At 44.1% G+C, this 27,805-nt stretch overlaps 1 protein-coding gene across 1 annotated transcript; it reads right to left on the bottom strand.

Moving 5' to 3' along the window:
- Window positions 1-5,446: 5,446 nt before the first annotated feature.
- pcsk1 (proprotein convertase subtilisin/kexin type 1) lies at window positions 5,447-23,794 on the bottom strand (the record flags this gene model as incomplete). The annotated part of the gene is made up of 14 exons (XM_080847949.1): window positions 5,447-5,899; window positions 6,154-6,315; window positions 6,610-6,743; window positions 7,057-7,214; window positions 9,911-10,144; window positions 10,401-10,501; window positions 11,785-11,997; window positions 12,440-12,612; window positions 13,326-13,414; window positions 16,359-16,435; window positions 17,951-18,097; window positions 21,590-21,715; window positions 22,155-22,259; window positions 23,609-23,794. The coding sequence occupies 14 exons, from the start codon at window positions 23,792-23,794 to the stop codon at window positions 5,447-5,449; spliced, it is 2,358 nt and encodes a 785-aa protein (XP_080704075.1).
- Between the last annotated feature and the right edge of the window lie 4,011 nt (window positions 23,795-27,805).

Here is a 27,805-nt window from a genome sequence, read left to right on the forward strand (position 1 = left end):
TCTTCCCTTTGGAAAATGCTTACTTTTATGGTCACAAAACCTGGTTTTGCAGACCTGACTGTAATTAGTAACCAAGGAAGTTCCTCTTCAAACAGACACCAAAGGCATATTCATTCAGAGAGGAACTACTCTAGGTATGTGTCTAAAATCTTAGTTTTATTTCAGGATCGACTCCTGCAGTCCTTGTCCTTCTGGCCTATGGCCATTTGGCTGTTGGTCAGCGATGAAGATTGAACTAGGAAAATACCACTCATATTTAATGATTCCCCGAAATCCTACTTCCCCTGTTAAGTGCCTTTTTCTGGAAAGTGATAGCATGCATTTGTGAGTTTTGGCGTTTGAGCAGTGATGGTGTTGGGCAAGTAAAGTAGGCTAACGTTTTCACATTTCACCACTAGGGGGAACCAAATACTGTAGAATGTAGTGAGAATGCAGAGAAACTCATGGACGTCATGGAGAGACTTCTGTGGAGTTGGCTTTCTGTGTGCGTACGTGTGTGTGAGAGAGAGAGAGAGAGAGAGAGAGTGCGAGAGAGAGAGAGAGAGAAAGAGGGAGGGATGAGATAATAATGAATACAGGGAATTTCCCTTTCATTTCATTACCCTCTGTTTGAAGTCTACCATTTTTAATTTATTATCTGTCACTCATATCTATCTTTTCCTCTCTCATGCTATTCCCACTCACTTGTTGTTTGTATCCATGGTCCGGATGACGTCTTATTTTTTTATGGGTGTTTGTACACAGACACACACAAGGAAGCGGAGAGACGTATACATTGACACGAGACGAAGAACACACAAACACACACAAGGAAGCGGAGAGACCTATACACATTGACACGTGAGAAGCAGGACACACATACATGAACATGCTCTCTCACAGGGTACCACTGCAGTTTCCCATCACAGGTATCGCACCATGGAAGCCAGCAACACGCACAGCACAAAGTATTTAACTTGCAAGGTAACTTTACAGTTTATTATGAGCCAATGCCATGATCAATCTCAATAGCACATCACTGAAAACTGTTTCAGGGGTTTCTAAACAGCATCAGATAAGAGCATCAGTCAATCCAGCAAAAAGAAAAGAAAAGATAAGACAATAAGCAATAAAACAAAGCAAAGAAATCCACATTGGCTACACAGAATTATGCTTAAATTACAAGATATGTGAACTCTCTTTTCCTCTCGGTCACGCTTCTTTGCAAGAGGGTGGGAGGCTGAGGAGCGCGCACCGTCTCAATCCAGGTAGGAAATGACTACACAAAGTGGACAGGCTGAAAGAAAGGTCTTTGGGAATAAGATCCAGGTTGTCTCACAGCAATACATGGATTTCCAGGCACCACCTAGATCTCACTGATGATGGTATGAAGGTTGGTTGATTTGGTATGAAGGTTGGTTGATTTGGTGAAGGAAGTTGGTTGATTTGGTATGAAGGTTGGTTGATTTGGTATGAAGGTTGGTTATTTTGGTAGGAAGGTTGGTTGATTTGGTATGAAGGTTGGATGATTTGGTGAAGGAAGTTGGTTGATTTGGTATGAAGGTTGGATGATTTGGTATGAAGGATGGTTGATTTGGTATGAAGGTTGGATGATTTGGTATGAAGGATGGTTGATTTGGTATGAAGGTTGGATGATTTGGTATGAAGGATGGTTGATTTGGTATGAAGGTTGGATGATTTGGTATGAAGGTTGGTTGATTTGGTATGAAGGTTGGATGATTTGGTATGAAGGATGGTTGATTTGGTATGAAGGTTGGATGATTTGGTATGAAGGATGGTTGATTTGGTATGAAGGTTGGTTGATTTGGTATGAAGGATGTTAGTTGATTTGGTATGAAGGTTGGTTGATTTGGTATGAAGGATGGTTGATTTGGTATGACGGACAAGCAGAATGCTGCTCTGAACATGAATAAGTATCATTTGGTCTTCACCTTTACTAAACCACATTCCTGACCCATCAGTGGCCTATCCTAAGAAAGACAAACAGATAACAGACTATCCAAATCTGGTGGCTGCTTTTAAGGGAAGGTTTGAGTATCAGAGAAGTTCATCTGCACTCTTTGAATAGCATCAAAACACAAAGCCGGGGGTAGTTTAGCATGTTCTGAAGTGGTGGGCAAATCTAGATCTTGGTATCAGGTATGTACTGCACAACTGCCTACGGGGTAAAGCATCAATTCTGTATTATTTCCCAAACTATGAAGACGGCAACAACAGTTTTGATAGAAACAGCAGAAAACACAGGCCGGCACATTTCAGTCTTTAGCACAACCACGGAGAAGGGTTTATTGATAGATAATTAGTCCAGATATATAACATTATCAAGAGCTCTACTTTTACATAGAATGAGAAGATGAGGAATAAATAAAAATCTGTTGGTATTTAGGGTTTTCCATATAGATTTATAGATCATAAATATTTTATTGTCATACACTACAAGGCTCTCTTAGAAAAATAAACCATCTTTATCTAATGCACTTTTAATATAAAATTAAACCATAGTCAATATTAACCTGTCCAGGAAAGCAAGTCTGATTTTTGAAAATGTCAGAAAATGACATATTATTAGATTAATTTGAATTGTATGAAGCAAATCCAACCAAGTTCTTAAGTAACACAGTTACAATGGAATCTAGCAGCTACAGTTTTTAAATAATGTCTGAATCAAGAGATACTGAGGTAATAAAGGCCAATGCAAACTTGCCAATTCTGGAAGGCTTGTATTGGCTAAATAAAAATGGCACTGTGCATTTGGAAGTTGTCTTCTTAAACTCTTATTTCACTATTCACAATAACTTTAGATATCCTGAGCGGATGGCCTCTACACAGGTTTCAGATTTAAGACATAAAGGAGCTTAAGACTGCATTAAGGTGCAAAACCTTTCATGAAAGTAAAGACAATTCACTGTTTTGTACATGGAGAGGTATACCCTGTCAAGTAATCCTTCTAGTTAAAACGTTATAGTAAATATGTAGAATATAGAATATAGAATACGTAGTTTGGCTAAATTACATAGATTAAACTCATCATGGACTTGGACAGTAAAGTGTCTGTTGAATACAGAGTGAAACCTTAAACACAGGTAAAGGAAGTCATACAAAACAACATACAATCATTGTCTTTTGTATAATCTAATATATACTTAATGAAATAAACAAGGGATTTACTTATTCTGAAGTTTTGCATGCAGCAGCAAGGGACAGAGGTGATGTCAGCATGAGATGATTGGCTAAAATCAGAACAGGAGGAGTTGTGCTTTGGGACACACCAATCAGAGTGCAGCTAGCCTGGTCACATGACAGGAAATACGAAACAGAGATGCTACTGCCAAGGCCTCTGCTCAGACTTCCCAGGGAGAATTAGCACTGAAACCCATGTCACAAGACTTCTGTGTTTATAATGACAACCCTTGCAGTTCTGAACTCTCAACTGGCTATTTCAAAGATTCTCCCAATAGTGCTATTATTATGCTTGCTAAATTGAAGTATACATAGATGGTCCCAGAAAGATGTTTTGCACAGCTGGCAAAATAGCCTCACATTAACTTCACAAAGACTTTGTCAGCAAGTCAACCTTTTGGGTGTCCAGACGTCTTGAGACATCGGATTTTATGTGGATAGTTACCCCTTCACAAAGAACAGAATGCTGGATATCTTTGACAGAAACAGGCAGGCAGACAGACAGACACATCCATACTAATAGACCAGAATGCTGTGGGCTGGAATCGTAGGTGTAGAAAATGAATTGTTTGGAAGTGTGACATTTTTCTCCTTCCCCAACCCCCACTCCTCCTCTCCTCCCTCTTTTTAAAATTATTTTTGAACCCTTCATCCTGCCATTCTTGTCCCCTGTCTTGTCTAGGCCGACTTTCACTGGTTTCTTCCATTTATTTCATCTCACTCTGAGTATTTTTCTTCTATCCTGAAGCACCACTTTCCTTCATCCCCATCCATGCAGGCTTGAGCAATATGTCTTTCTTCATACTCCGACCTAGACCTTCTGGCCTTAAACCAGGGTGGACAGTGTTTTCATATAAGTCCACGTGCATGTCTGTTCCATGGCTGACCAAGGGGTGGATTTAACCGGCCAATCACTGAAGGGCATCGGACTAGCCAATCATTCATTCGCTCAAGGGGTCTTAAATATCTGTTTGTACAGTTGAATGTTTTAATTTGCCCATATCGCAAAGTAATACAATTAGTGATCGCCCTGTGATTTAAACCAACATCGACTACTCCGAAATGAGCCCTGCCATGTCTACACTTGCAAGACTGTGTGACACAGAGAGAAATCCTACAGTCTTTTCTTGGTGAACAAGCCTTTTCTTTCTTCACCATCTCTCTTTCAACTGCATTTTCTTTTTGCTAAGCAGCTGCAGTACTAAATGCTGTTTAAAAAGCATTTACTGACCTCTTGTGGCCAATGTGCTTCACTAAAATACCAAATCACTAAAAAAACGAAAGTGCCAAATCTGATAGATTGTAAGAAAAGGCTACTCCAGTTTAGGGGGATACGCCTTCTTGTAATACCAAGCATAGCACTGTGTAAAACCACCCTAACATAAAATATGCTGTCAGTGTGTCCAAATGGACAGATTATTATTTACGCTATACTGCCCAAGCCTACTTCCTCAACCTCTCATCACCACTTAGTCTCCAGATCTTCCGGTTGGTATCACTTCCTCTTGTTATCCTTCTTTCATCCCTCCATCGCACACTCCCTCCTCCCCCAATTTCCTGAGTCACCCCCCCACCCCCAACTCCTCTCTTTTTCCTTCCCTCCTCTCCCTCAAGCGAACACTCAACAACCCAACACTCCTCACCTCACCTTCATCACCTTCCTCTCCCTCTCACCCCTTACTCCTACCATCCCCAGATCCCTGATTCTTTCACCCTTTCCCTACCTTTTCCCTCTATCCTTCATTTCCATCCTTCCCATTCCCCATCCCAAATAGGCACTTTTCCACCGCAGGAACTCGAGGCACTTCACAGGTGGCAGGTGCCGTGCGTTTACAGGAACGGCCCCCCGATTCTTGGTAAATCTTGCTGGTTTTAAAAATGGCACCTTTTGTTGTTGTCCACTCATGTCGCATTTAACCATTAAGCGTCAAGCAAGCGCCACCTATCTGTTTCAGGGCCGAACAGAAGTGCCTTACCCGGAGCAGGTACATATTTAGCCACCAAAGTTTTGCAGTGGAAAACCATTTTGAAAACCAGCAAGATTTACTCAAAGAAAAATGTAAAGTAAATTACTTAAAATAGGTCCTACAGGGGCGGTTCCTGCAGTGGAAAACCGCCTTAAGGTCCAGCCCCTGTAAAACAGACCGCAACCTCCTGCAGTGGAAAAGCGCCTTATGACTCCTCTCCTTTCTCTCCTCCCCCATCACCATCCCCGCCCCTCCCTCTCTCCCCTCCTTCTCCTTCTCCCCCTCTCCTCCCCTCTTCCTCACTGTGAGCTGTCAGTCAGCATGTCATACAGGGCCTGGATGAGCCTGTCGTCCCGGTGCCGGTAGGGCTGGTTGCCGTAGAAACGCTCGCTGTAGTCGCGGAACAGGCTCTCCTCCGGCTCGCGCTGCTGCTTGAGGCGCTCCATCGCCTGGTAGAACTTCTGCTCCGGGATCCGCTCTCTTTCTCTCTCCCGGTCTTTCTCTCTCTCTCTCTCCCTCTCCCTCTCCTGCTCCCTCGCTCCCCCCCTCTGCTGCATGCGGACAGCAGAGGCAGGCGACTGGGGCGCGACTGCGGGGCTCTGCCGGTTGAAGGCAGACTGCAGGAGGCGCAGGAGAGCCAGGGAGGAGGTGGAGGGGGAAGAGGAGGGGGGGGATTTCTCCTCAGGGGTGGGGGAGGGAGGTGATTCGGGGGAAGGGGGGGCCTTTTGGGCTGACTTCTGAGTGGGGGTTTCCTAGGAGATTGAGAGGAGATACAGAAAAGAGTTGTTTACTTGTACATTCAGCTCATACATATTTATATATACATAAGTATTTAGTTTGGATGATTATGTCATGGCTTTCATCTACATTGTGAAAACACGCACACACACACGCACACGCGCATACACACACACACACACACACACACACACACACACACACACACACACACACACACACACACACACACACAGACACACACACATACACACACACACACACACACCTGCATCATGGCTTCCATGGGCTCCACACCACGGCGGTCGTTCTGAACTGCGTTGTAAGGCACGTAGACCCTCGGCTTATTCATGTGGTCCGGACGCTCAGAGGTTCCGTGGAGGATCAACTTCCAGCTCACGATCTGTCCCTCATTCTCCATACGACCAGACTAAAGAGAGAAAGGAAAGGGGGGGGGGGGTTAATGCTGCTCCATGCCAGTGAAAAGAACTGAAAGCCTCTGAGACTGATGGGTGAGTGTAGTGTAGAGTGATGTACAGAGATAGAGACACAATGGCAGATGATGAACTATTCAGCAGAAAATAGACTCAATTAGAGTGTGAAATGGAGACATGGCGAATGAGAGATATGTGGACTATAGAGACGATAGAGACGTGACAAGGAAAGGGGATAAAGAGGGACGTTCGGAAAGACATTCCCACATCCAGAGGGGGTGGAGACTCACAGTGTCCGTGATCTTGAGGATCCAGGTGCCTGAGGGGTCCTCTCCCCAGGTGTGGACCGACATGAAGTCCCAGTTCCTGAAGCCGTTAGTCGACATGTCCCTCTCCCGCTCCGCTAACAGCACGGTGTTGGTGCCTACACATATGAAGACCTTTATCAGCTTTGTGTATGCGTGTGTGTGTGTGTCTGAGGGGGGTGTGAGGGTGTTGCAGACGTGTTGCCTGGTGTCTGTGTGTGTGTATGTTTGCATGTGTGTATGTATGTTTTTGTTTTTGTGTACCTGATGCTAGTGTGTGTGTGTGTAAATACGCCCTAACATCAGGGTAGGGGGAGGGGAGGAGAGGGGTGGTGTGTGTTTTTGTGTGTGTGTGTGTGTGTGTGTGTGTGTGTGTGTGTGTGTGTGTGTGTGTGTGTGTGTGTGTGTGTGTGTGTGCACATCTGTGTGTACCTGATGGGGAGGTGAGTGTGATGTGAAGATCTCCTCTCCTGGTGTACTCTATGCTGGCTTCCAGCTGCACATGCTCCAGTGACATCACAGCGTTCTCCTGACCAGCACACGCTTTGGTAGGGATCTCTATGGTGATCTCACCGGCCGCCTTCAGGGGTCTGAACACACACACACACACACACACACACACACACACACACACACACACACACACACACAAACAAACACACACACACATACACACACACACACACACACGCACACACACACGCGCACACACACACGAAGAGAGAAATGCGTTTTTAACACTGCAATTTCCTATAGACAAGATGTTTGTTGCCATGCAACAAAGGCACTGAATCTAGTGTAAACTACATAGTGAAAACTAAAACACTTCTCAGCGAATCAAATTGAGTGGCCGGACAAACCTGACTACTGCCTAACACTCTATACAGACCATGCACAGTCTGACCCCTTCATATATTTGTCGCAGTTTTACTCCCATGGATGAGAGTTTTACCTTGTCTCATATTTAAGTCATGATATGAGACTCGTAAGGCTGCGTGCAAGTACCTCACTGTCATCTGTCTCTGTAACTGAGCCCTGACCTTAAATCTGCACGATCATTCACAGATGAATGAACAGGGACACTGAAAATGTGACTGGCTCATCACCTGTGACGACAAGGGGTTGCTTTTAGTCCTGCCAGCCTCCTCTGGCTGCTGCCTGAGCCGTTCAGGAGATAATCCCGCAGACATGAATGAAGCGTACACTTCCGAAACTCCGAGCCGTGGATTAATAATCCCGGTGGATTAAAATGCCGCACCTACTTCCCACTGACCAGGCCGGCACAGCCCCAGCTTGTGACAACGACCACAGAGACCACGCTTTTGGCATCTCATCACAAATGACTGTGAGATTAGTGGGCCAACACTGATTAGTCTGGAATTAGTTCACCGCTCTCATGCCTGGATCAAATAATTTAATTTTCATTAAGTGAGTTCCGTTACGTTAATACCAGCGTGTGTCACAATGTTACCGTTTTCAGAACTGTCTAGGTTTTTAAGTTTATTCTGGAAACTGAAAGGTATTGTTCCGGATAAAATGTTTTTTTGACCTCTGGGATCAATCTGATTTTAGAAATTCATGTTGTTCACATCTGTGGTGGCTTTTCAGTGAATGGGTTTATGATGCATTTCCTGCTTCAGCCGATTTTCCCGAGGCATATTTAATTCCACCGGGGAGAACACCCATCTGCTCAGGTGCACCTATGTACTTTGCCGCCAAATCAACGAAAAAAAGACTTTCAAAAATCACCTCACATTCAGTCGTCAGCACATTCAAAAAGCAGTGGTGAACATACGATTGACATCTTACTGAAACCCTGTTATTTAAAAAAACAATGTCTTGCTGCAATGGTCGTTATGTTGAAGTTGAGTGACAACTAACGACTGAAGACTAAAGACGAGAAATGATGCCTTTGAATTTGAAATCTGAAGACTTGGGGAAGCTCTCACTGGTCTCAGAGCATTGATGACTAGTTGACTGGTTTACAGTCTCACTGGTTCTGATTGGTTCCTGGTGTGAACCTCCGAAAAAACGAGAGAAAAAAAAACTATAAGCATTTCTCAAAAGCGCTGTGTACCCAGCATGACAAGTCCCTGACGTGTTTCTGAGAAAAACAAGCTGTGAAACGCAGCTTTAAATGGAAGGGAGGATCTGCTGGTGTCGTGACCCCCGTGTTGTAGCAGAGGCTCTTTAACATCCACAGCACGGGCTCATCCACTCCCCAGCGGGTGGTCCTTCTTACATCAATACATGAACCCAAATCTCATCTTTTCTCTCTCGTCACTGACAAGGAAAACAGAGACTTAGGGTGGGCATACAACAGGCAACATGAAAACACACACGCACAAACACACATACAGAGCAAATCTGGGTTCATCATTTGTTGATATGAATGATTCTGCTTTAACATGCACAGCAGCAGATGGGAAAAAAGTCTTCAAGAGTTTATCTCTTGTGTGTGTGTGTGTGTGTGTGTGTGTGTGTGTGTGTGTGTGTGTGTGTGTGTGTGTGTGTGTGTGTGTGTGTGTGTGTGTGTGTGTGTGTGTGTGTGCTGGGGGGTATTCCTGTGTTTGTGTGTGTGTGTGTGTGTGTGTGTGTGTGTGTGTGTGTGTGTGTGTGTGTGTGTGTGTGTGTGTGTGTGTGTGTGTGTGTGCTGGGGGGTATTCCTGTGTTTGTGTGTGTGTGTGTGTGTGTGTTCGTGTGTGTGTGTACGTGCGTGTATGTGTTCCTGTGTTGGTGTATGTGTGTGTGTGTTTATGTTGGTTATTTATTTACTGGTATGAGGGATCTGGTGTGTCATGGAGCTGTAACCTTGCATGCTGTATAAATGCACACTCTTGGCTGCATTTCTAAAAAGTTGCTAACCCCCACGTCCATTCTCATAATCAAACCTCACAACTGTCTTTTAGGAACATCAAGGCTTGTAAAAGGAATTAATGTGATGATGCTGGACACGGTGTGCAAGCTGCACAATACAGGACATGGGACATCCTGGCAGGTATTCCATCTAGGTCAATATTAACAGATGTATGAGCTAAAAAATGTACAAGGCATTAATCCAATAAGCCAAACACACCATCACTCACACACACACAAACACACACACACACACACACACACACACACACACACACACACACACACACACACACACACACACACACACACACACACACACACACACACACACATACACACACACAAACACACACACACACACACACACACACACACACACACACACAAACACACATGTACAAACACACATGTACAAACACACACACACCTGGGCTGGAAGCTCTCATCCCTGACGATGCACTGCTTCTTCTCCGGCACTTGTTTCCAGGTTGCCGGGTCGGCCAGGTCCACCAGGGCTTTGGCGTTCAGGAGGCCGAACCCGAACCTGCTGTTGACCATGAGGCCAGCCCCGTTCTTCTTCCAGCCCTGGTTCTGTGCCAGCGGGTCGAATTCTGACGTCCACACCACGATGTGCTGCAGGTCTCTCCATGTGAGGTTCGGACTGTGGGGTAGGGTGGAGAGGTTGCTACTATTACCTTTCCTTGTCATATACATATAACTATAACTAAATAACTATGACTATAACTGTAAATATGACTGCTGTTATGTTAATACACTGCACAAGGTAGCATTTATATAAAATGTTACATATGCAATATAATGCTATGTGTATAAAATGTTTGATTGACTATTAGAACGGCTGGCTTTGGCTGAATGGATGGCGACGGAACACTGAGGGTGGATGAGCATGAACGTACTTCTGTTCGAGAGCCAGGGCAAATATCCCAGCAGCCAGCGGGGCAGAGGCAGACGTGCCCGTGTGTGTCTCCGTGCACTCGTTATGCAAATCGGCACTCGTCTGAGGAGAAACAGCCAGGTGAAGAAAAGATTATTCACACAACTCAGCGACACGTACTCAGATTTCCAGACAGAACAACTAGAAAAACGGAATGGGAAATATAAAATGTATATACACAACTTTCAGTTTGTAAAGCATAAACAATCATTAGGATAAAAATATGAATGGAAACAGAACAGAAACATGGCAGAAAAACTAAATATGTTATGTCACACTGATTTGAAATCATATGCAGTACAAGCGGTACAAACAAACATGAAACAGCCGATACGATCAAAATATGAGTCAAAGTGGGCCGACCAACTGACTGGGAAAGGGCAGAGATGATAGAGACACTGGAGTGTGTCACACATACAAATGCCAGCGATCGATGGCATCGTCTAGTCAACACCCGCCAAGAAACACGACTCTGAGCTGTCGGGTCTGGCCTGAGGCTTATTTCATCCCTGTTGTTCTTATTTAGCACCCTGACAGCAAGACAAGCAGTGGGCAGTTTTTATGTGGTGTAAATTTCATGGGTTATAAAGTTTATGGGGCAAATCTCTGGGAGTGAGTCTGCAGGACTGTCTCTTACCCAACCCAGGCAGAGAAGAGGAGAATTCTTTTTTTAAGAGAGAGGGAGTCACTGAGAGATGGATGACACAGAGTATGAAGCCGTCATAGACTGGTGGAAAATAAGAAAGGAGGGAGAGGGACGGAAGAGTGAGTGAGAGTGAGAGAGAGAGAGAGAGGGGGGGAGAAAGAGAGGGAGAGAGAGAGAAAGAAAGGGAGAGGGAGAGAGAGAAAGCGATAGAAAGAGGGGAGAGGGAGAGGGATGGAAGAGTGAGTGAGAGTGAGAGAGAGACAAAGGGAATCAATAAAATGCAATCAAAGAAAACATGGGAGAGTAGCAGTGGGAGAGTAGTAGTAGTGGCAGTCTATGACTGTGTCCAATGTGAAATATGTATGGAAGAGATAGAGAGAGAGGGAGAGCGAGAGGGAGAGAGAGAGAAGAGGGAGAGGGTGAGGGGGAGAGAAAGCGAGAGGGAGAGAGAGAGACAGAAGGGGAGAGAGAGACAGGGAGAGAGAGAGGGAGAGAGAGAGAAGAGGGGGAGAGAGAGAGAGAGAGGGAGAGAGAGAGACAGACAGAATGGGAGGGAGAGAGAGACACAGAGGGAGAGATTGAGAGAGAGAGACAGACAGAAGGAGTGAGAGAGAGAAATAGGGGGAGAGATAGAGAGAGAGGAACAGTAAGAGACCCAGAGCATATGAAAAAGCACGATGAGAATGACAGCTGAACTCACGATCCTCTGGTCGGTGTAGTCTCCGCTGCTGTAGGCCGTGGCCAGGGTGGAGGAGCACTTCTCCGCGTACCACGGTGACAAGCCCTGCTGGGAGGCGCTGCTGATGGAGACGGTGTAGATGCTGTCGGTGTAGCCGTCGCAGTCACAATTATCGCCCTGGCGACCGCCATTACCAGAGGCCCACACAAAGATTGAGCCCTTCCCATTTCGACCCTGAAAAAGACACACGGACACAGACACACACACACACACACACACACAAGCACACACACACACACACACACACACACACACACATTCATACAACACAACACAAATGTACAGATAAGTTCAGATGAAAATCTCTCCTTATCAACAGAATTAATATGGCTGCTTATCATTTGCTGCTGTTGCTTTGGCTTTATCTCTCTTTACTTCTGTTCGTGTGTGATGTATTTTTTTTTTAAAGATGAGTTTTTTGTCTTTTTGCCTTTTATGAGATAGGACAGTGTAGGTTGTGAGGAGTGGGATCGAGAAATGACAGCAGGTCAGATTCAAACCCGTGTCCCCGTGGGCGTTCAAGCCCGAATGTGGTCCGGGCTGCAGCTTGCACCACAGTGCCCCCCGTGCACTCGTGATGCTAAGCTCTTTCTCAAGGAGTTTAGTTTGCTCATACCTTCTGGATGCCGTACTCAAAGGCCTTCGTGGCGAGCCGGCCGGGCCCCTCTACGGTCTTGCCGTCGTCGTTGGGGCCCCAGCTCGCGCTGTAGATGTCAACGTGGTTGGGGTTGAAGCCGATGGAGCTGGCCTCGATGGCGTCAGTCACGATTCCATCCAGCATCCGGATCCCTGCAAAGAGAAAACGGAGACACAGAGTGAAATACCACATGTACGCACTGATCTAAATTTTTTTTAATTTTTTATGGGCTTTATTTGGATAGGACAGTGAAGTATTTTGGACAGGAAGTGAGCAGGAGTGAAGAGGTGGGGAGAGGATTGTGAAACTACAGCAGGCCGGAATCGAACCTGTGTCCCTGCGGGCATTGTAGCCTGTAAATGCTAGTGTGACATAAGGCTTATTGGCTCGCGCCACAGTGCCCCCCTTACAAAAATGTAAATGTTTTGTAGGCTATTTATAGGATATCACACGTCTTGTCATGTTACATAAAGAAGAATATTTGTTTAAATGATTCATTCTGAGTCATTCTGAACTAGAGGCGTTGCTAAGTGACAGATCTTTATGCTGATGATACAATTACGTAAATAGGACATCAGACATCAAATACTGGATGAAAGTCAGTAGGGTTTAGTGGATTTAGTGGTTCTGGAGGCCAGAACAAGATGGAGATTTGGAAAATGGAATTATCTAAATAAATAAGTAAATAAATTAAAACTCAGGCAACCCTTCCCTCTTATTCACACATTCTCATGCGTAGAGTATGCAAGAGTAAGCGCAACATTTTTACCTTTCTCAGTTTTCCAAATTCAATTAAATGTCCACCATTACTCTGACTTCTCACATCATGTGGGACACATACACACACTGTAATCTGTTTACTTACCTCCGACCTTGGAGTTGTATGCTACCCCGACTCCACATTTGTTGTTGTCAGCCTGCATGGCAATTTCACCAGCACATCTAGTACCATGCCTACACACACACACACACACACACACACACACACACACACACACACACACACACACAAACACACACACACACACACAAACACACACACACACACAAACACACACCCACACAGATAGAAAGATCGATTACATCAACAAATAAGTCCACAAGGTAGATAAATAAGTCCACAAGGTAGATAAATAACAGATATTTACATAAATAGATAGAGAGAGGGACACACACACACACACACACACACACACACACACACACACACACACACACACACACACACCGAGCCCCTTGACTGTCATATTGTCAGAATGTTTGATAACATGCTGTGCTTGCGAGGGTGAGCTTGCGTTGTTTAAAGCTGTGGTAATGACAGGCCTTCATCCAGTGATCCCCCCCCCCCCCACTGAAATATAAATGAGTCTGTATGGCACAAGCAATTACACACAAACACCTCCCTCAAACAAGTGGGCCGACACAATGGCGGGGATGTGGGGATGTGTGAGTGTGTGTGTGTGTGTGTGTGTGTGTGTGTGTGTGTGTGTGTGTGTGTGTGTGTGTGTGTGTGTGTGTGTGTGTGTGTGTGTGTGTGTGTGTTTGTGTCTGAACACAGCTGGCAGGGAGTGAGTCACCCTATGAAAGGCTTTGTCTGAGAGAGAAAGACAGAGCGACAGAGAGCGAGAGAGAAAATGAGGGAGAACGGCAGTGAGGGACAGAGCAGGGGGGATAAATTAATGAGTGTTATTCCTCGTCTCTGTGGCTCTGAAATAATTGTTGCATTGCGCAGTGTGTGCTCCACGTGTTCTCCTGACGCACTGGCTTCCTCTCTACTCCGGCTCCCTCGACACTCATGGTCCCGTTTCTCCTGGCTCCATGTCTGACTGCATGTCTTATTCCACTGACTTCTGTGGTGTGGCTATAGTCTTTCGTCCTGATGTTTAGTCTGTGTGGGTCGCAGTTATTTCTCATATGTTCCTGTCCCCGTGTTCTCGTCTGATTCTGCTCCACTGTTTTAGTCTCCTTTTCCTCTCTTTTGTCATGGAATGTATGTGATCATGTCCATACATATATAATTCGTATCTTTGTCTTTTTGGGGGGTGGGGGTGGTGGCAGCCGATGTTTGTCTTTCTGAAATTCTTTTGTCTCTTACATTTTTCCTGTTCACCTGGTCCACATCTGTTTGGTTCTTTTTTTCATTGTTTTATTTGTTTGCCTCTGTGCTTACATCACTCAATTTTGGCCTTACATAGAATTTTTTGTATTGAACCAGATTGACAAAAATGGAAAAGCTGCATTTTTACCAACATAGCAGTGAAATAGGAATGGACATTACATAATGCAGTTGCTGGCCAGGATTTAGTCACGGACTACAGATGGACCCACTTTGAGATGAGGAGTAATGTGTCTGTGTCTGAGATTAAGATGCTGGTTTGGGCTGCTGAGTTCAATTTTGATCTTGTTACACAATCAGCAGCAGAAAGCAGTGGGACGGAAGTGGATTACACGGCCATGTGCATGGAAATCAGACCCTTTTAGCGTGAGCATGCATCTACTGCGCTCATGTGCTCTTTAGTTCAGCCTCTCACTTTGCATCTTGCATAATCTCAATCTCACTTGCTCGATCTCAATCTCAATCTCACTTGCTCAATCTCAATCTCAATCTCAATCTCACTTGCTCGATCTCAATCTCAATCTCACTTGCTCAATCTCAATCTCAATCTCACTGGCTCGATCTCAATCTCAATCTCACTTGCTCGATCTCAATCTCAATCTCACTTGCTAGATCTCAATCTCAATCTCACTTGCTCGATCTCAATCTCAATCTCACTTGCTCAATCTCAATCTCAATCTCACTTGCTCAATCTCAATCTCAATCTCACTTGCTCAATCTCAATCTCACTTGCTCAATCTCAATCTCAATCTCACTTGCTCAATCTCAATCTCAATCTCACTTGCTCAATCTCAATCTCAATCTCACTTGCTCAATCTCAATCTCACTTGCTCAATCTCAATCTCACTTGCTCAATTTCAGTCTTTTAAAGTCTGTCCATTTGCACACATCCAGATGGGTTAAGCAGCAGCTGCAAGGTGACTGGAAAGTCTAAGAGTTGATCCTACGTCTCTTACGAATTTCAGAGGGGAGTGCGTGTCTATAAACAGCATCTCCTCTCCTGCATCACCAGTGACGCTACCCAGGGACAGGAACTCCCATTGCTGTGCTACCAAAACAGGGACACACATGCTAAAAGATCACTGGTATAGCATCAGCTAAATATCAGTGAACTGTGTGTCTATACAATCTAACCCAATCAAATCACAGCCATGCCACCTGTATGTATTTCCCTGGGACCTTTCATTAATATTAATGTGTACGTACTTCGTTCTGTTCATGGTAATGAATGAGCACACATGCTAAATGCTAAATAAACATGTGAAATGCTAAATACAGTACAAATGTCATGGTATGATAACCCTACTACACACGTGTACACAAATGTAACAAAATGTCGGTGCCCTGACCTCGTTCACAAACACAGTCTCATAACATCCTTCTACAGAGTGAGTGATACTATCTGAAATACTGAATGCTCTACTCACTCTCCATATGGCCCCCGCTAATGGAGTAAGATTTACAGCACAGCCACTGAGTGTGAAAGCAGGATGTTGGCTTAATACCAATGCTGATGTCATCCCAGTCTACCTAAAGTATAACATTTAGGGTAAATCTTTCAAATTCTCAACTATGGTTTTATCTAAAGCCCAAAGTGCTGATTTTTATTTATTTATTTTGTATTATTATATATTTTTTTTTTACATAAGGCGGTATATTGAGAATAAAGTTAATGTCACCCATAGCATCACTCAGCAGATATTAGCAAAGCCATCCACCTCCTCATTCATGGTTAGTTCGTGAGTAATTGCAATGACTTCGTTAAGAAAATTAGTGACTAACTTGTTCTCATTGGTGGCATCGTAACGTGGGAAGGGGTCAGGATCATTGTTATTGAAGTCGTAGCTTGCAGCCGGGTCCTAAAAGACATAAAGGGAAGATACATTAAGTTAGCATCAGAAGGTTCTCAGTGTTAGCATTAAGCACAGGGCACATGGAAGTATCTTGGCAGAAGCTAGGCAGTTAGCTAAGCTTGATGAAGAATGTACAGCATCATCTTAAGATACACAGGACAACAGGATATATTATATAGGAACATACAAATCAAACCATCCCAGACATAACCACAACCACCAAACCCTTACAGACATGGCAGGGAAAATACCACATTTGTTTGGGAGAGAAATCACAGGCTAGCAGCATATTCCTCCACATATAAACAAATGGCTCACTCAGGCAGCCATTCAGATCAAATGCTTCTCCATTAGTCTCAGTTGGCAATTTGGTGCCTACAGGATTGATGGGCTGGAAAAAGCTTTGTGCTGGTGAGTCAGTTTCACCGTGACGACAGTCACTTCCTCTACATACAGGCTGTCATAATTAAATTGCCCTGGGGTCAATGCATAAGTGCTAAGTCATCGCATCAGTGCAATCCTTTTGGACCATAAGTCCAGTCTTTCAACATCAATCATTTTCTCTCCACTATCTTTGGACTCTCTGTCTCTGTGAGCTGACGTAGTTTACCTTTCCTTATAATCTGTTCTTCTGCACAGATGACAGACCACTATAAAATGGTAAATGAGGACTCAACCAACAACAATATATTTGTGAAATTAGGGAAAAGATGTGGTTTCTTGTTATAAATAGTGTAGTTGCCACAGTGAGAGTGCATGTGTCCAAGTGTGCTGTGTGTTTGTGTATCTGTTAATGAAGGGCTCTTTAATTGAGAGGTAATTACACAGTGAACGAGAGATGCTACATCTGTGTGTGCTCAGCCCATTACATCTCTGCCTCCTTTATATCATCTGTGTGTGTGTATGTGTGTGTGTGTGTGTGTGTGTGTGTGTGTGTGTGTGTGTGTATGTGTGTGTGTGTGTGCGTGTGTGCGTGTGTGCGTGTGTGTGTGCATGTGTGTGTGTGTGTGTGCGTGTGTGTGTGCGTGTGTTTGTGTTGACATACTCCCTTGTGTCTGTGTCTGTGCATACAGAGCTAGCCAAAGCCTGTCAATAGGGCTTCTACATAAAATATGCTGGAGCGACATTGCTGGCTTAAAAGCACTTCAACCTCATTTAGTTAACCTGTCCTCCTACACAACTAAAAAAATGACAGACCTCAAGTACCCTCAGTTGTGGAGTGCATATCATACAAGCGTGGTTAAAAAATAGTACTGATGCTCAACGGGACCCACTGGATGAATCTCCATTCAGTGGTTTAAGTTGTTAATATTCCATTAGACTGCCTTGCGCAAAGTGTCATGAAAGATTGTACTCAGCCTGGGGATAACTTGTGTGTGTAGGTGTGTGTGTCCGTGTATGTGTGACTGTGATGGGTTGTGTGTCTGCCTGTGTCGGTGGTTGGGCTAGAGTTGCCATGGGAACAGGCGTATGTTCAGCAGCATGGTTGCCGTGGGTGTTGCCTTGGCGACGGGGACTTACGTAGTTGGGGTAGATGTCAGTGTGATTCCACTCCAGCCCGTCGTCCAGGACAGTGATGACCACGCCCTTCCCAGTGATACCCTTCTTCCACACGGGGATCACGTGCAGGTCCAGCTTGGGCAGCGAGGGGGAGTTACGTGTGTCTTGCTGGAAAGACAGAAGGGCAGAAAAAGAGTGAGAGAGAGACGGGGCGAGAGAGGTGAAGAGAAAGATGCAGAAAGGGGACACAGAGAGGTGGGAGTGGAGGAAAGAGAAAGGAACGAGATGACATCATCATCCAGCCAGTCAAATCAATACAACACAATTAGATACAAAACAATACAATTTCTCTGTGTGTTTTAACAAAAGTGAACATGTGGCTGTGTGTATTGGCGCGAGAGGGTCAACAGATCCTGGAAATAACTGACCCATCCTTTCTCAGAATCAATTCAACGCAAACACTCTGTAGCGTCCTCATGCAGTTGAGTGTGCGAGAGTGCAATCTCCCCGTTTGACCTTTTCTAATTGTCAGGATGGTAATGGCCCATCATAAAGGCCTTTCATCGGGGTAGGAGACCTCTCTAGTCCGGTCCAGTGCTGGCAGCAGATTACAACACAAGAGAGAACTGCACTACACACTCCTGATGATGGGAATGTGAGTCACCACTAAATCAGATCATAATTCTCTAATGTACTTGAAAACATGGCAGGTCGGGATCTCTCTTCCTCTAAAAAAAGCCAAAGCCTTAAAAAACACCACAACAATTCCAGAGAAGGATTCAATTTGCAGAATAACAACATCTCAATGCAATCCAATGCAATATGCAATTAAATGTGTTAAAGCTTATTTAGAGGTTCAATGTGTTAATCATACTAAACATTACATGTAACGCATAGCAGTGTGCAATATGGCCGCACCATGAAGTGCCAGAATGAGCAAGTACTAAGTGAATCTAGGAAATAAAAACAGTATTGAAAAATATATAATGAGACTATAGAATCATATACTGTATATGCATATGTGTAATTTAACACCAATTTTAGCCAAATAATTCAAATTATTTTAAGTTGAGGTCTTTATTAAACCTTTTGAGAAAATAAAAAAAACATTGGTTTTCATCTTTTCATAAAACAAAAGACTAGTGCACAAGTCATCAACTAAACATCGTAAATCTGTCACAGTTGGTAATGGAATGTGAACACACACACACACACACGCACGCACACACACACACACACACACACACACACACACACACACACACACACACACACACAGGTACACAGGTTTGTTTAGTAAGTGTTGTGCCGTATTCATGTAAGAGCCATAGAGCGCAGAAAGGCTCACTTCCCCCTCATAATTAGCATTTTAACGAGGTAATCAGCTGGAGATTGAGAGGAGGAGAAAGCTGTGGGGGAAGGCTAGAGAGAGACAACAGGAAAACCCAGGGAAAATGGACCGCATCGCTTCTCTTTCACTCACCCTCCCACACTCACACACTCACACAGACTGAAGAATGAGTCATCGCTGCGATCTCTATTTCAAGGGGAAGAGTAGCTTGTAGGGAGGGGTAAGATACTTACACTCACACACGTTGTATGCATCACACACACACACACACACACACACACACACACACACACACACAGACACAGACATGTTCACATACACATTAGGCCGGACCATGTCCGTGCAAATTCAGTTGAAATCTGTGGATTTGCTGCTCTTTGAAGGTGCATGACTCATCTATTGATTGGAGCATATGCTTTAAATATGTGAGGTCCTTACAAGAACACTCTCACACACAGGCACAAACACTAAGGTCTTGACTCAGAGTGAGTCACAACGCACTTAAAATGTGATCATTAGTGGGTCAGCAGTAGAATTATTTTTGTTTACCACTTGTTTGTATAACCATTGTCCTTCCCCTTCTACCAATGGTAAAGGACTAGGTGGAGCTTGTGTATTGAGATTTTATTTTATTTTACATTTTTTTTAAATTTTTGATTTATTGTCAATGTTGTGTTTGATATATACGTTGATCTCTTTTAGGTTGTATAGCCTTTTATCACTTTGAAATTTGTGCAATATTAATATAGTTTAATCCCTTCATGTTATGAAATTATGTTGAGATAAAAAAAATCAACTTAGCTTTTGTACAACATAGCTATCACACATTCAGCAGCACACATTGTAAGAGTATATAAAACACATCACCAGAGGAGAAAACTTATTATTTAGAATGATGTAGTAATTTAGACAGTGGATCACCTATGATGAAATGAGACAGTACAAGGGAATGGCGGTAAAATAGCTACCTCAGTAGCCCAATGGACACAACCCACCACTTCAGGTAAAATGTAGCACTGCAGGCTACTTTACGAGTTATACATTTAAAATGCTATCTTATGTGATGCTATGTCTATGTTAATCTCACAGGTGCTGTGCCTCTTTCTATGGAAGTAAAAGAAAACCAGGCCAAACCAACGTCAGGTCAATAGAGATTCGGAGAGGCCTTGCTGACGGTGATTGTCTCTTGAAACATCGTACTCGATTAAGTGGCATAAGAGCATCGGATGATGACTGTGGCAAGTGGGCATTTATGAGCAATTCAATTAGGGTGGATAAAGCAGCCAGGATGAAATAATCCTTGAACAGCGCAGGTGACTCAGACCTTAGACGTGAGGGTGTTTTTTAGGGGATGAAGCCAGTGTAGGAAGCAAATTTCATCACATTTCAAACACTTTTTTTTAAACTATTCTTAGTCCATTTACTTCATTTGAAGCTATTTGCTCGAATGTCCTCATGTCCTACTTTTTAAGGTGTATGCCATGACGTAGCCTACACTCCTCCAGACCAACACTCTGCATGACATACATCATAGATTCCTCTCAGCCTGTCACTCTCCTGTCCCTTTGCAAACCCTTCACAGCTGAGTATAAAGGTGACACTAATCTACTGACGACTAAATTACACTTATCTGTTAATAAATTGCAATAGGCTACATTTTCTTTCATGCCACTAAGGCACAAACATACTTGGGATTCCCTGGTCTACTTGAAAGTGGAGCAATGCCAGTTGAGTAGACTTGGCCTATTTCAATCTACAAGGTAAAATGAAAGTCTACCTTGAGCAAATGTTAAGAATTGTATCAGATTGCACCATAATGCATTGAATTCTACCTTTCGCAAACATACTACAGCTTCCCCCTTCTAAAGCACATGCATACTGCACACACACACACACACACACACACACACACACACACACACACACACACACACACAGAAACACACACACACACACACACACACACAAACACACACACACACACACACACACACACACACTCACACACAAGGAAATGCAGAAGAAGAAGAAGATAACATACGACCCATCAATGCAAGAATGCACAAGAGTGAGATGCCACCAGTCAAAAAGAGAAAGAAGGGAGAAACCGGGCCGAGACAGTATTAGAGAGACAGAGAGAGGGAGAGAGAAAGAGAAAGAGAAAGAAAAAGAGAGAGTGAGAGTAAGAGAGAGAGAGAGAGGGAGAGGGAGAGAGAGAAAGAGAGTGAGAGTGAGGGAGAGAGAGAGAGAGAGAGAGAGAGGGAGAGAAAGAGAGAGAGAGAGAGGGAGGGGGAGAGCTGGGGACTCACCAGGTACCACTGCTGGTTCCACATGGGGTCGCTGAAGAGCTTGTCAGCCGAGCAGCCCTGACACTCCGCATCCAGCGGCGCTCGCTTGGCCCGCCTTTTTTCATACTGCTGCTCTGCCCAGGTCACCTGACACACACATACACAAACACACACACAAGGAATGACACATGATGTGCCTGCCTATGCATATGCATTCATATAGAAATCTGTGCCCTCACACTCAGGTGGGCTTCAAACTCAACACTGAACACTGACTGGAGTTGAGCTTCAAGCTCAACACTAACTAAATAGTGAGGTCTTAGAGCACTGGTGGTGTGTCTTGAAAAGGTGTCTTGAAATGGCCTTGGTTTTGATCACCCACACACACATGCACATGCACACACACACACACACACACACACACACACACACACACACACACACACACACACACACACACACACACACACACACACACACACACACATAAAGATTCATGCTCACTCAAACAAAAACACGGTAGGAAATACACACACGTGGCACAAACATAAGATGGAGACAGAGTGAACAAGAGGAGAGCTCTTACCCGGTCGTCCTCAGCGAGCCTCTTAGTGATATGGTCGGCACTTCTTTTGGACCTGCTAGGATGACTCCGGTGTTTGAACAGATATAGATTCTCCAGGGCCCCAATCTGTGAATAACAGTTTGTCAATCATTTGCTCACTTTCATTTGCTTAGTCTATTCCTATTCCAGTAACAAGTGACAAAGTATTATACGTTTGTCCACTTCAGCTAGATGCAGTGAGCCAGGGTCAAAGTGACTATCTTCTTGTAGCTGTGACGTAATGATTCATTGAGCTCCATGATCATAATGTCTGCATGTGTCAGTAAAGATGGTCTCAGGGTAATTATGGGAAAGTGGAAAGCTTGGTAACACTGGTAGATGAGCACTTTCAGCATGGTGATTGTCGTCGATATAAATGTTTCCAGATTTGACCTACCCAGAGATCATATTGTCCAATGTTTTTTTTTTCTTATTTACATTTTAAAGAAATGCAAACACTACATTCTGTATTTTAATAGAAAAACATGTGCATTTTATTTAATTTAAAATACTATCTGTGATGCATTTATAATTTGGAATGTAAGGTTTGTATGCATTTTGACCAAGAAATCTATAGTCTTTATTGGTGACGTTTAACATCGGAAGTGAACAAAGCCGGATGCACAGACCGGATTCTTACGCCGAATGCAATTAATTAATGTTTACATAGGATAGTCTTCTTCAACAAACGGGCGTTCCATGTTTCCACTCATATATCCATTCCCACTTGAAAGATAATACGACTCCCCTTCCTCTCAACTGACACACCTGTTGGTACAGTATGGTTTGGCGTCAGATTCCGCGCAGAATCGTCAAGACTTAGACAAGTAAATCCCGCATCTTGTAGTCAGTCTTGTACTGATATGCCAAGGCAATATTGCTGCTTGTTTTTATTGGGCGCTGTTATTTACTGTCACGACATTCACCTTTACAACGTTCGAAACTCAGATCACAGATCTGAATATAAGGACAACATCAAGTCACTACACGTAAACCATGTGAAACACAGAATAAGCTGCATAATTGAATATGGCTTTCATTTTAATTAGGCTCGTATTATTGATGCATAAGGTCTTTATCTGATAATAAATCAGAAATTCATCACACACAAAAAAAAAATTGAACTCATGCCGCGTTGTTTTCCTAACATTAGCCTAACCAACATTTTGTGAGATCAAGATACAGCTTTCCTTGAGTTTTTGACAGCCGGGGATGTCACAAACAAAATAATTGCAGGGTAATTAGCCTTTCAGGGAAGAGAGCACTAGAGGCAATAGGGCTCGTGGTCATCTCCTCCTCGCTTTCACAGACATACATAGTGTATCAAGCCATGAATAAAGCAAAGACGTTGAAGTACACACCACTGATACAAACAGCTTGCTAGTCGTGGAGAGGTAGAACAATGAATTGTAATCGTGAAAGCCGTTCGTGCCTACCTGTCTGATTAGTTCGTAGTCGAGCTCTCTGGCGATTAGGCGGGCACCATTGATACCCCCGGGAATCTCCACAGCCCACTCGTTCAGGTACTGTCTGTTCGCCGATAAGGCGTTCATCCCGGACACGGCAATACAAAGAGCTGCAAGAACACTGTACATAACCAAGGCGCAACATCTCACTTCCATCTCAGATATCTGGCTACTTTAGAGAAAAATCTATTTCTAGACGCGTCTGTCTGGACAAAGGCAAAACAACAGTGAAGAACACAGTTTAAACGACTAAATAAGTAAGAGCCAGAATATCCGTTACAATCTTCTGGTGTGGTGTTTTGCTCACAAGTCCCCTCTAACGTTGATAGATTATTATACGTCTAAGTGAGCTAAAATGTTAGGAGACGTTTCCAGTGCTGCGTTTTCGTGTTGTGAAGCAATATCGAGATGTATGGAGGAGCGAATCGTGGGGAGGGGTGGGGGCGTCCACACGTCAAACTACGAAGGGTTCTGACGTCAGTTTCGAGTCTACCTGGGGTAGGATGTTGGCACGGGTCCTGAGGGGGACGGAGGGCGGGAAGAGAGGATAGCAGAGGGTGGGAGGGGGGTAGGGGTGCATCTAAAAATAACCATCTTCATCTTATTCAGACGAAGACAACAGAGCACTGGAATTCATGTATGATAAAAATGCCTATCTGCGTTTAAATCTCATGTTCTCTTTTGTCGCTTTATGGATTCATACAAAGATAAAGAACTTGGACAATCCAGGGTTCTTGAGGCGAGGTTTTGCTGAGCCCCAACATAACCATATAGGCAAATAGGTTACAGAATATTTAAGTACAATATTTTGCCATGGATTGTGAGACATTTTTTAAACCTTGCAGAATGCTTGACATTTTTTATAATTCATAATTTCATAAACGATATGGTGAGGGTCGCTGAACTGGATGTTATTTCAACACCTCCTTGTACACCAACTAGCAACCTTGAGACAGACATGCAGGCTACGCTCTCTCATCCATTTTGTCCTCAGCTCAAAAGGCATCTTTCAGGTTCCTCATGTCTCTCCTAGTGACGCGGAGACTGAACCAACGTCACTGAGCTTTAAGTGCGGTTTCAGTACCATGGACAGAGAGAATCACACGCTCGCTTGCGCGGCTCTTACTAACCTCTTCAAGATCAACGCGTTATCGAAACAAAACGGAAGTCGGACACATTTATTTAATCATTTCAGTTTGACAATGATATTTGCTACTGCTAAGACCTTCCACAGGCTCTTGACACACAGAAGCACAAACAATCCATGAAGAACTATGGTGGACAAAATACGTGTATAGATTTGAATGTACATGTCGGCTCCTTTAAAGGATCATAGACATAGATCACCTACATATAACACATTTTGAGGTTGCATCCTTTTTTGCCAATCACAAATTAGGCTACAACCCTTGTCGCAACGAGACGAGACCGGCGTGAAGACACACACATACACTGGTGGCCTGTTCCCTATACTTATTGTAACGCTTTGATTATTATGGCTCTCAAAGAACACGACCATTTGAGACTTTTGGCTTGCTCGAGACATCCTTTGTCACATGAAAGAAAATAACTAGGCAAAATGTTCATAGGTACACTGTCAGCCCTATCAGTCTATCTTGACTTAATAATTAGGTTAACATATCTTAATCTGTAAACGTTACTCTTTACCATTCATGTAATCTAAATAAAAAATACATGTTTTAATAGCAACTTTGTAGTTGTGAAATTGCATTATTGTCCATACATCCAAGATGTTTCTGTGTGTGCCTGTTTGCCAACATTAAAGACATGAATGTAGTTTTTAAACTGACACATATGCTGTGGTGATTTAACACATTTTGTTCAAACGCAGTCCATATTACGATAACGTAAATGTAATGCGGCATTTTTTTCTCTGTAGGACTAAATGCAAAGGAGCCATTAAAAGTTTTATATAGCAGTGGTGAGTGAAATTGATGAGTCCTTGGTTCTAGGGATCATACATTTGGGATCGTCATTATAAATGCAACTTTCTTGTTCTAATGTTTTATTTCCTTTACAGCATCACATGCAATTTAATTCTACCAGTGTATAATGGCAAGAAAGACAATTAATGAAGGAATTCGTGAAGGGATCTCTTTAAAGTAATGAATACAGTGGCATCAAACACGAAAAACATGTCTAATATGCGAACTTTGCCTACTTTGCATGTTTGTCCTCACATGCCAGATATATTACCGTTATAGTTCTGGGAATATCACAATTTAAAATATGATTCCAATTTGTACAGGCCTGTTTGTTTTCTTCAGAATACACGGCACTGTTTAAATATTTGCTGTTGAAACGTTGGGTCACTGTTCCACAGCGGTGAAGCAGGTGTGACGTTTACAGAATCCGTCACCAGCGAGACGATCTTGCCGTGAGTGCAGGGGGAAAAAAAATAGAAAGAGGAAGAAAGTATATGAAGGAGGTGGCGAGAAGCGTTGCACAGCGACCCCTCAGTATCCGTTAGACCCCTGAGCAAACACGTCCGCGCGTAATTCTCCACTACCTAGCAACACGTGTTTGCATTTGCGCTGTCATTCTGTCCCACGGCACACAGACAACAGACAAGTGAAAAAAAATAGGTGAAGGGGGATAAAGAAGAGGTGGCATTCGTGTCGTCGGTGGCTTTTCATGTGGAGAAGTCTTCGAAGTTGAATAGAGAAACGAGGAGAGGAGAGCAGAGTAGGCCAGATAATGCAATAGGTATAAGGCGAGCAGCACACACTGCATGTTTCACGATGGCGTTGATATCTCTATCTAATCTCGTTGCCCTTGTCCCCTTACGGTAAATTGCTCTTGAACAGCAACGCAAACGTTTGGCATGCTGCCATCTGAAGCCATCTGAAGCCTTTTTGTAAGCTTATCAATGAGCTCAACAAAGGGTCTGTTTGCTAGAGTGCAGTTTGTGTGTGTGTGTGTGTGTGTGTGTGTTTGTGTCAGCCTCCAGAATGGGATTCACTGAATCCTTCTGTGGTCTTGTTTAGCTTGTTTGCTCTGCAGTCCATTGACCCATTCAGTGAGAGGGAAAATGGTGGTGGGAGATGAATAGCTGGACATAACAGGTTCCAGTAACCATCAACAACATTAATATCGTTCAGGCCTTGTTTTGGTTTTTACATTTACATATGGTAGAAACAGGTTTCACAAAGACACCAGTTGCTGTTTTTATTGATTTGATTAGCATTTGAATTTGAGGCAGACACACATGAGAAACGAAACACTCACACACATTGAGCAAAACCGGAGTGAGGTCCAATGTTGACATAATAAAGACATTGATGATGCACACCAACAGGGAAACATACAGGGCATTACAACAAGACACAGAATAAAATGAAAACAGTAATGTACACCAACACTAGCTCCCTCTGTGCCCCCTACCAGGTACTGTTGCAGTTGAGCGTGAGAGCATGGGGTTCGCCTCTTCTAAGCTGTGCAGAAGTTCACATCCTGGTGACACCCAGGAAAGTTGAAGCGGGACCGGAGCAGTGTCTTGCTGACTCAGAAACCGGCTCATCCCCACTGAACCATGGACCAGCAGAGACGCAGAGACACCAGGAGCCATAGAGAGCCACGATTGCCTCCGGGAATCTGCCAGCGTTGATGTAAGAGCCTGCCCAGGCTGGTGTTGGCAGGGCCACTGGGAGTAGAGGGCCAGCAGCATGGAGTGCCACAACTTCAGTGCCCAGAATAAGCCTGGCTCTCGACACATCCACCTTGACTCCCCTCCTGGCCAACAGATCCAGCCCACTGATGCATGGGTCCGGGATGCTGGCCAGCCAGAATGGGTGCTGCACCATACCAGCAACTATCACCTGCAGCAACTTATTCCCCTGCATCTGTGCTCGCTCTCCCATGACTGTAGCAATACGGAGTGTGGTTGCCCTCCCAGGCCCACAGACTCTTCCAGCCCACTTGTTCTAGGCAGCACTCTGTGGCTCTCTGGCTGCAACCCCCCAGACGAATGCTTGGAGTGTGAGCTGTTCCTGCTCCCTGTCATGGACTGTAGGGTGGCCATACTGGGCATACAAGCGAAGGTCAGTGGCGTAGGCGTCCAGGCTCTCCTGGTCACTCGAGTGGCAGGCGACCAGCTTGTTTCTGGCGCGGTCTGCAAAAACCCACTGGCCGAACCAGTGCAGTAGT

Source organism: Sprattus sprattus, assembly GCF_963457725.1.
Source record: "Sprattus sprattus genome assembly, chromosome: 11".
NCBI lineage: Eukaryota > Metazoa > Chordata > Actinopteri > Clupeiformes > Clupeidae > Sprattus > Sprattus sprattus.